The sequence below is a fragment of the Lolium rigidum genome, chromosome 2 (assembly GCF_022539505.1).
Source record: "Lolium rigidum isolate FL_2022 chromosome 2, APGP_CSIRO_Lrig_0.1, whole genome shotgun sequence".
Taxonomy (NCBI): domain Eukaryota; kingdom Viridiplantae; phylum Streptophyta; class Magnoliopsida; order Poales; family Poaceae; genus Lolium; species Lolium rigidum.
In genome coordinates, this window is record NC_061509.1 from 284,972,849 (window position 1) to 284,982,524 (window position 9,676).

At 47.1% G+C, this 9,676-nt stretch overlaps 1 protein-coding gene across 1 annotated transcript; it reads left to right on the plus strand.

Moving 5' to 3' along the window:
• The first annotated feature begins 1,247 nt into the window (after positions 1–1,247).
• On the plus strand, positions 1,248–3,240 carry LOC124691077 (protein DETOXIFICATION 35-like). The gene is made up of 4 exons (XM_047224359.1): positions 1,248–1,697; positions 1,797–2,837; positions 2,964–3,050; positions 3,157–3,240. Exons 1-4 carry the CDS (start codon positions 1,248–1,250, stop codon positions 3,238–3,240), a joined length of 1,662 nt encoding a protein of 553 aa, XP_047080315.1.
• The last annotated feature ends 6,436 nt before the right edge of the window (positions 3,241–9,676 follow it).

Genomic DNA, 9,676 nt, shown 5'->3' on the forward strand with positions numbered 1-9,676 from the left:
AATTGGGAGAGGAACCAGGAAGAGAAGAAAATCAAAGGACGTACCATCCCTGCGACGCGAGATGCGGCCGCCACCCCAAGCCGTCCTGGCCTAGCCGCCGCCGGTTGCTGCTACGGGCCCGATGCAGGTCGGCCGCCACCATGTCGCACCACGGCACCACCACATGCCGCGGCTCCGTAAGCCACTGCAAGCTCAAGTCGCACGACCTCTTGCACTACAACCCCGCCCGACGGTCACAGTTGACTGCACCGGGGAGATGTCTGGCGGATGGGAGGAGGACGGGAGGTTCTCGTGGATGTCGTCATGTCGATCCCGCCGACGTCGACGAGTTTCTTAGCGGGGCGATGGAGGTGGGGTTGTGGCATGGGGTGCTGCCGTGCTGGAGAATGGAGGTGTAGCTGCTAGCCGGCAGAGAGAGAGAGAGAGGCGGTAGGGGAAGGGGAGGATGGCGGCGCTGGAGAGGATGGTTAGGGTTTGTTGCTTGATCCTGGGAAAGGCCCAGATGAACTCGTGCGGAGAGGCGGGCGAAACGCTTCTTCGAACGAAACCTGTCTACAGATTCGGTGAGAGGGTAAAAACGTCTTATTGAAAATATGTTGGACGAAACCCATTAACCGGAGGAAACAGAACACATTCGTTCTTTTTAAGTAGTAGAGATAGAGATAGAGATAGAGATTATAGTATTCGTAGGCGTGTCTGTGCTTGCCATTGCATTCTTTACAAGTGTGGTGTAAATCTCGGGGGCCAGGGGGGTGATTCTTTTCCACCAGTTCAAGCGGTTAGATAACACTACACTTACGTAAATTTTGCAACAAACAAGCTCCAGCCAGCTAATTCCGCAGGGTAATCCCGTACAAAATATCCCGTAAATGTAGCATTTCTCGATCTCATCATAACCGATCTCCTAGCGGCTGCCGTGAAGCCTTGAACGTTTTAAGTCCTGACTCTGAACGCGACGATATGGACAAGTGGAGATAAAACATCTTGGAGCGTCGTTTGAACGATGCAGATATGCAGATTTGATCTCGCAGAGTAGAACGAATGAACACAAGGATCACACCAAACACACGGCGTCGTCCCCAGCCATCCGCCCTAATTAACCAGCCGCAACCACGCCGCCAAGAACGGCAGAGCGCGCGCGGGCACGGACGGACGGCCCTGCCGCTCGCTCGCGAGCCAGGAAGGTGATCGACCACCGGCCCGGCCGCCACCTTCCTCTACACCCGCCACCACCACCGGCCACTGCCATGGCCTACACCGAGCCGCTCCTTTTCACCACGCCCCAAAACAACAGCCACAGCCCGCGCGGCGCGCGCCACCTCCACGTCGGCCCCTTCGATCCCGCCCCTGCCACCATCCCAACTCTAGACGCCGACGACGACGCCGTGGCCAGCATGGTAGTGTCGGTGCGCGACGACGAGACCGGCGCGCTCGTCGCCGCCGGCCGCGGCGACGAGGAGGAGGACGACGACCCCCGGGACGCGCCGGCGGTGCGGTCGGCGCGCGGCGCGCTGGCGGTATTCGGGGAGGAGTCGCGTCGGCTGTGGGCCATCGGCGCTCCCATCGCCTTCAACATCCTCTGCCTCTACGGCACCAACTCCACCACGCAGATCTTCGCCGGCCACATCGGCAACCGCGAGCTCTCCGCCGTCGCCATCGGCCTCTCCGTCGTCTCCAACTTCTCCTTTGGCTTCCTCGTAAGTCTTCTTCTTCTTCCCCGCATTAACCATCAGGGAATTCTTTCTGCGATCCACATATCACGGCGATGCAAATTGACAATGTGATCGGACATGCAGCTGGGCATGGGGAGCGCGCTGGAGACGCTGTGCGGGCAGGCATTCGGGGCGGGGCAGGTGGCGATGCTGGGCGTGTACATGCAGCGGTCCTGGATCATCCTCACCGCCTCCGCGCTCCTCCTCTCGCCGCTCTACGTCTTCGCGGGGCCCATCCTGCGCCTGCTCGGCCAGGAGGAGGCCATCGCCGCCGCCGCCGGCGACTTCACGCTCTGCATCATCCCGCAGATGTTCGCGCTCGCCATCAACTTCCCCACGCAGAAGTTCCTGCAGGCGCAGAGCAAGGTCGCCGCGCTCGCCTGGATCGGCTTCGCCGCCCTCATCGTGCACGTCGGGTTACTGGCATTGTTCGTGTCCGTGCTCGGCTGGGGCGTTGCCGGCGCCGCTGCGGCGTACGACGTGTCGTCGTGGCTCACCGCCCTCGCGCAGGTTGCCTACGTGGTCGGGTGGTGCAAGGAAGGGTGGACGGGCCTGTCCCGCGCCGCGTTCAGGGAGCTCTGGGCCTTCGTCAAGCTCTCGCTGGCGTCCGCCGTCATGCTCTGCCTCGAGATCTGGTACATGATGGTGCTCGTCGTCCTCACCGGCCACCTCGACGATGCCGAGATCGCCGTCGACTCCATATCCATCTGCATGAACATCAATGGGTGGGAGGGGATGCTGTTCATCGGCCTGAACGCGGCCATCAGCGTGCGCGTGTCGAACGAGCTGGGATCCGGCCGGCCGCGCGCCACGATGCACGCCGTGGCGGTGGTGCTGGTGCAGTCGCTGGCCTTCGGGCTGGTGGCCATGGTGCTCATCCTGGCCACGCGGAACCAGTTCGCCGTCATCTTCACCGGCGACCGGCACCTGCAGAAGGCCGTGGCCAACATCGCCAGCCTGCTCGCCGTCACCATGGTGCTCAACAGCATCCAGCCCGTCATCTCGGGCGTCGCCGTCGGTGGCGGCTGGCAGGGGGCCGTCGCCTACATCAACCTCGGCTGCTACTACGCCTTCGGCCTACCCCTCGGGTTCATCTTCGGCTACCTCTTCAGATGGGGAGTCAGGGTAAAGCCAACAACTTTTCACAAGACATCCTAATCTTGGAATGTACCCATTGATCACCATGATTACAGATTTACAGTGTCACATTGCATGATGAACAAACTGTTGATTTATTTGCTGATTTTGCAGGGCATTTGGGCGGGGATGCTGTGCGGGACAGCATTGCAGACGGCGATCCTCATGTACATGGTGTACAAGACCGACTGGAAAGCAGAGGTAATAATATACCCCATATGCAAAGAAGATCTTTCCCGGAGAATTTCAGTTGTTTGCATAATATACTTAATCGAATCGTAAGCATGCTCTGAAATATCTATTTCAGGCGGCACAAGCGCTGGAGAGAGTGAGATTATGGGGAGGGCAGCATGAGAAGCTTCCCACGACAGACATGGAGGAGCCTAGCTAGCTAAAATTCAGAAACTACACTAGAGCTTCTAGTTTCAGTTTTCCCTTTTGTTCTCGATCTCCGTGCCCTATCTCTCTATCTCACCGTGTGCATTAGATTAGATTATGCTAGGCATAGGTAGAGCAATGTAACATGAGTTTATACACGAGTTTCTTGGACTTTGTGCAATAGGGACTGCACAATCGGGACTAAAGCCCTCTATCTTTAGTCCCGGTTCAAATATAAACTAGGATTAAAGGGTCTCTACCGCGGCAGAGAAAATAGCCGTTTCTCTGCCGCGGCAGAGGTTTAGGATGGAGCAATGTTTCTCTGCCGTGGCAGAGTTTCAGGGTTTTATGTTATTCATTCCATTCTGCAATACATATATCATTCAAAAAACCACAAATATTGTCAAGAATATATAGACATCATCATGAAATACATTACACGTAATGCATGTTTACAATATAAAGTCGATCCTCTTTACCATATCTATTTCAAATCCCTAATGTTATATATGAACTCCCGATGGTATTCTCCAGTTGGAGCTATGACCTCTCTAACTAAGAATCCCGCAAATTCCTCTTGAATTGCTCGGATGCGATCCACTGTTAGGAGAGAGTTACACACTCGTTCCATCTAATTTTAAAAAAGGAGATCAACATATATGAATGGAACTCAATACAATTGATGGCAATAAAATAAGATTATTAAATATTGATCACATACTTTAAGGGCATGTATAGCCGTCTCCGGCTCCCGGTGATAGGCCATCTCGCGAATGAACTCGCAGACGTAGTATCCACATAAGTTATTCTCGGGTTCCTGCTTCAAACACTTTACGAAAAAATAGTTCGATCGAACTAATAATCAAGCCTGGTATTGAAAAAAAATATCAAAGAGATTCGCGTACATAGCTATAGTACTCCTTACAGGGCGATCTTCAAATGTAAGGCTCCGATTTCCATTCACCCAGAGCAGCCTTGATGAACCGTTTCCAAGCCCTGCCCGGGAAAGAAAAAGTGAGTAAATGAGTTATTAATTACTTAATATGAGGAAATGAGAACAGAAGATGTCCATATAGGGCGATATTGATTGAAATTACCTCTAGAGCAGGGCAGCCAGGTTCGCCCATAGCAGATGCTCTTTACGTTTCGAGTCCATGACAAGTACTACTCCTTTCTCAAGCTGGATGATTAGGAGAATATAGTGGAATCTGCACACGCATAACTCAGAGAATTAGTTAAGAATTAATACCGAGTAAGCGAAATCGAATATGTATAAGACAGTAGCACTCACTGGAAGTTGTAAGGAAAGAATATTTCCGATTTGTTTTGTTGCTTCTGTAATAATATTAGCAAGTTATCCTCTGTGTCCTTGGGGAATTGGTTTTAACTTCATGAATGGTGTTTGGGTTAATGAACCTAATGTCATAGAGTCCGTTGCATTCGAGCATATTCATTCTGCATAATATATAGCGTATAAAAGAATATAGTGAAGATAATTGTTAGTGCAATGAACGAGCTGAGCTAGAGACTTAATTACAGAAATTAATCACTTACACGTAGTAGCAACTCATGAGAGTTTTGTCGAGGGTGTCTTCATTGAATAACTGAAATAGTTCTTCAAAATCAATGTTTAGCTCCTCGTTTCCCCGGAAGTAATGCTCACCTTTAGTTTCCACTGTGAGTACGATCTTCGACTCCCTTCAGGCTTGCATGTACCAGTCATGCAACGTTCTCATCTGAGTCCCTAGAAGTAAGGGTTGCTCAGGTCTGACGAGAGGTTGCCCGTATGTGTATGTGTATGTGTATGTGAGTTCAGCCGTGGGGAAGTAACCTTCATACTGAACGGGTGCTCCAAGATCTCTAGTTGCCCGTTGGATGATCTCTGTCGTCTCCGGATCATCATATGAGTGCATGATCAAGGGGGGTACCGATTGATTTTTCTGTTGTTTGAGCTGGGCAATTGTTCTCCCTTTAAGGGTCCACTTCCATACTTTCTCTCTAATCCGCTCTAGAGGACTGTCCAAGAGAGCGGTCATCAGTTGCCAACTCAGCTTCCATTTCGTAGATTATATGTAGAATTGCCTAGTGTCAGGTTAGACACGCAGTTGAAAAGGTTGAAAAACATTGATAGAGTTTTGAGTGATCAAAACAAGGTAATTTTTTTTGTTGAATGCAATGGGCTAACTATCCTTATGAACGCGCCGTGCGCCAAAGTGTGCACATCGTTGTAACTTTAGAGCCGCTTGGTTTTCCTATGTAACCGGTATGCTAGAGATTACTCTCACGGGAGTGGTGTTTTGGCACATGGGATCATATAATTCCTTTATTTTAAAATACATTTTGAAACATCAAAAAAATTGAAACGAAAAATTGGCACGTACATCTTCACGTGCTGCACGTCCACGAAGTTGTACAACTTGTCTTGCTGCGCATGTAAAAAGACAAAATTCGGTGCTAAAAATAAGACTTGTCACAACATAAATTTTCTCTTTTTTATATAGACCACAAAAATATCCCTTTTTTTGAAACTTTAGCTTATGCACATATATTGTCTAGATGTACATGTAGAATTTTTTATCAAAATTTTTCGACACTTCAAAATATATTTTCTTGGTAGAGGGAGCATACTCACCTAGGAGCAAATTGAATTTTTGTTCCTCTCACCCATATCTAAAAAAAAAACAAGGCAATGATGGATCTACTAGAGTTTCTCTAACACCCTCCTCCTTCATGTTTTCCTAGTGCATGTAGCTACCCGTTTTATACTGTTTCACATGGATAATATACAAAGCTCTGAGCCCAATCGATGCCCCCCCGGTTCATGATAATGGCAAAGAGGTGGATCCGATCCATGGCGAGTCTTTTATTTTGCTAGCTTCCCTCCTATTCACTTTGTGAATAATCCCCCTTTGTCTAATTTTGTTTGACGAATGTTGTTTACCAGGAAAATCCCTTATTTGAGAGCATGTATTGGTGCTTTATCTCTTCTCCTTTTGCTGTCAGAGGATGACACATGGAAGCTGGTCGGAGTATGGTTCAAGACTTCCTCATGGCGTTGGCTCGGTCTATGTCGGTGATGGATTTTGGTCCTTCCAATGCATGAGCATATGCATTCTCTCTCGATATAGAATTTGTGTTATGTTCAACGCCCATCAGAGATCTATTATGTGGCCTTGGGTTAGGGTAGCCAGACAGGAAGATCGTAGTTGGTTCTCCAGCTGATTCGGAAGAGATCCATCCCATTTTAGTGGCCTTTTGGCACCATAAGCTTATACTTTATCATCAATTGTTGTGGCATATTTAGGAGGTCCAAGGCAACAAAATCATCATCAAGTGCATCATCAATAGCTCCCTCTGCATCTAGATGCCATCCACAAGTCTGCAAGAAGCTCAACACACACTTCATATAACTGAGACCAACTGGTGTACGATTGAGGGTACAAATGAATTACTTGAATTTGGGATAGCTTTCATGCGAGCTAGGCCGATACGAATCAAGTTTGTCAATTGGGTTCCCCCATCCAATTCAAAACATGCATCTAGACGACATCCACATCCGTCAAGCTCGTGGTGTGCCATTTCCAAATGGTGCATGACACAAGACGTATCTTTATGCCTTATTTGTTTTGGGATACAATAATTTGTGGTTTTTACCCCTATATGAATGTTTATATATGTGAATATGCAATAGGCATAAAAACGTATAGTAACATAGTTGATTCAAACAATAAATTGCATGAAAATATGTATGAACAATTGAAATGGCTAAAACATATTTCTTTCTCGATGTCTTGTAGTACTACGACTACATTTCTTTATGAGTTTATCCGACAAAGGTTTGTCGCCATAGCGTCGTCGCCCATTGGGAAGCTTCAGAACGACGCAGTTGCCTTGTTTATCACTAGTTCACAAGATTTAGAACTAATTGAAATAATAGTTATGGGAATTGAATATAAATCATTTGTACTAGGATTTCATTAGCTATATATTAGTTTCTTTTGTAGACACATAATTAAAAACATACAAACTTTACTTATGTTTGTGTTGCAATCACATGATTAATAGATTTACACACACACAATATTTTACTATAAGAAGTACAAATTGGTACGAGTAATTTAGAATGATGAAACCGTGTGATTCCATCTTTTGTAGATATAGCTAAATTAAATATAATCATTTCACTAACATAACCATTATTTTAAACGGTGTGAATTCTGTTGTGTGGTTTTGTCTTATCTAGGTGTAACTCTCATAGAGTGCTATATTGTATAATCTAGCTTAGGTTAGTTAGTCTTCATTAATATAAAAACTATGGATCTATGAAAATTATTATATAAAAATGGTGGATGTACATAGTCATGTTGTGTTCTTTTATAGTATTTCACTTTACAATCACTTTATGCAGAAGCTTCTCATGTGATAAGCTTGTGTATCTCAATGGAGAATTCTAGAATGCATGGGCGCGTGTAGTACTGTAAGTTGTGTTTATCACACCAACCCAAACCAAAACCAATACAATGACTTTATTCACAACCACTTCATATACACGTAAGCACACACGTTGGGGTATACTAATGGTAAAACATATAACTTATATGAGTGGTTACATATTAGCTTGCTATATAGTAATACAAGGTTATGATAGTGCTTACCAAAATTTTAGAAACAAAACTATAAATAGGTCAAAGAACTGGTATGATGCAGTAATAACAACAATTTTATTACTAATCTCCGAACTCTTCTATAGTTCAAACATCATGACATAGTTACACAACATATTATAGTTCAAATGATCTACCATAGTTCAAACATCATGACATAGTTCAACAACCACACACATCATATTATAGTTCAAATGGACACAAAGTGCAACACCCAATTTGCATATCACAAATGCAAGAGAGAATCTCACACTTCCGCATTTCCAAGTCGTCGCCATCTTTTGCTTATTCTTCATCAACACCTTGGCTTGAAGGAGGAAGAGTAGGATCCATAGAGGCCACGAGTCCTCCTGGTGGTGCTCCCATGGCTCCATAGATACCACTCACCGGCGCTCCCATGGTCCCTCCGAAGACTACTCCATAGCTTGGTCCTCCCATGTCGGCCATGCCTCCCATGCCGCTCATGCCTCCCATGCCTCCTTGATGACCCACAAGTATAGGGGATCGCAACAGTCTTCGCGGGGAGTAAAACCCAATTTATTGATTCGACACAAGGGGATACAAAGAATACTTGAAAGCCTTAACAGCGGAGTTGTCAATCCAGCTGCACCTGGAAACAGACTTGCTCGCAAGAGTTTATCAGTAGTAACAGTTTTATAGCAGTAGAAGTAGTGAAATAGCAGCAGTAGAGTAACAAAGACAGCAGTAGTGATTATAGTAAACAGCAGGAGTAAAATAATGTAGGCACAGGGATGGATGAACGGGCGTTGCATGGATGAGAGAAACTCATGTAACAATCAAAGTAGGGCATTTGCAGATAATAATAAAACGGTATCCAAGTACTAATCAATCAATAGGCATGTGTTCCATATTTAGTCGTACGTGCTCGCAATGAGAAACTTGCACAACATCTTTTATCCTACCAGCCGGTGGCAGCGGGCCTCTAGGGAATCTACTGGAAATTAAGGTACTCCTTTTAATAGAGCACCGAAGCAGAGCATTAACACTCCGTGAACACATGTGATCCTCATATCACCGCCTTCCCCTTCGGTTGTCCCAATTTCTGTCACTTTGGGGCCTCGGGTTCCGGACAACAATACGTGTATACAACTTGCAGGTAAGATCGTAAAATAATGCATATCATCATGAAACAATAACATGTTCAGATCTGAGATCATGGCACTCGGGCCCTAGTGACAAGCATTAAGCATAACAAGTTGCAACAATATCATAAAAGTACCAATTACGGACACTAGGCACTGTGCCCTAACAATCTTATGCTATTACATGACCAATCTCATCCAATCCCTACCATCCCCTTCAGCCTACAACGGGGGAATTACTCACACATGGATGGGGGAAACATGGCTGGTCGATGGAGAGGTGTCGGTGGTGATGATGGCGATGATCTCCTCCAATTCCCCGTCCCGGCGGAGTGCCAGAACGGAATTTCTGGTCCCGAGACGGAGTTTCGCGACGGTGGCGGCGTACAGGATGGTTTCTGGCGACTTCGACTTCTCGTCTCGCATTTTTAGATCGAAACCCTTAAGTAGTCCAGAGGGGGGCGTCAGAGGCTGGCCGAGGGGGCCACACGCTAGGGCGGCGCGCCCCCCTCCAGGCCGCGCCGGCCTATTGTCCGGGGGGCCCGGGCCTCCCCGTGTCCGCCCTTCCGGCTCCGTGATTCTTCTCGGCAAAATAGGCCCTTTGACATAAATTTCGAGGATTTTCCCGAAAGTTGAATTTCGCACAAAAACGAGACACCGGAGCAATTCCCGCTGAAAACAG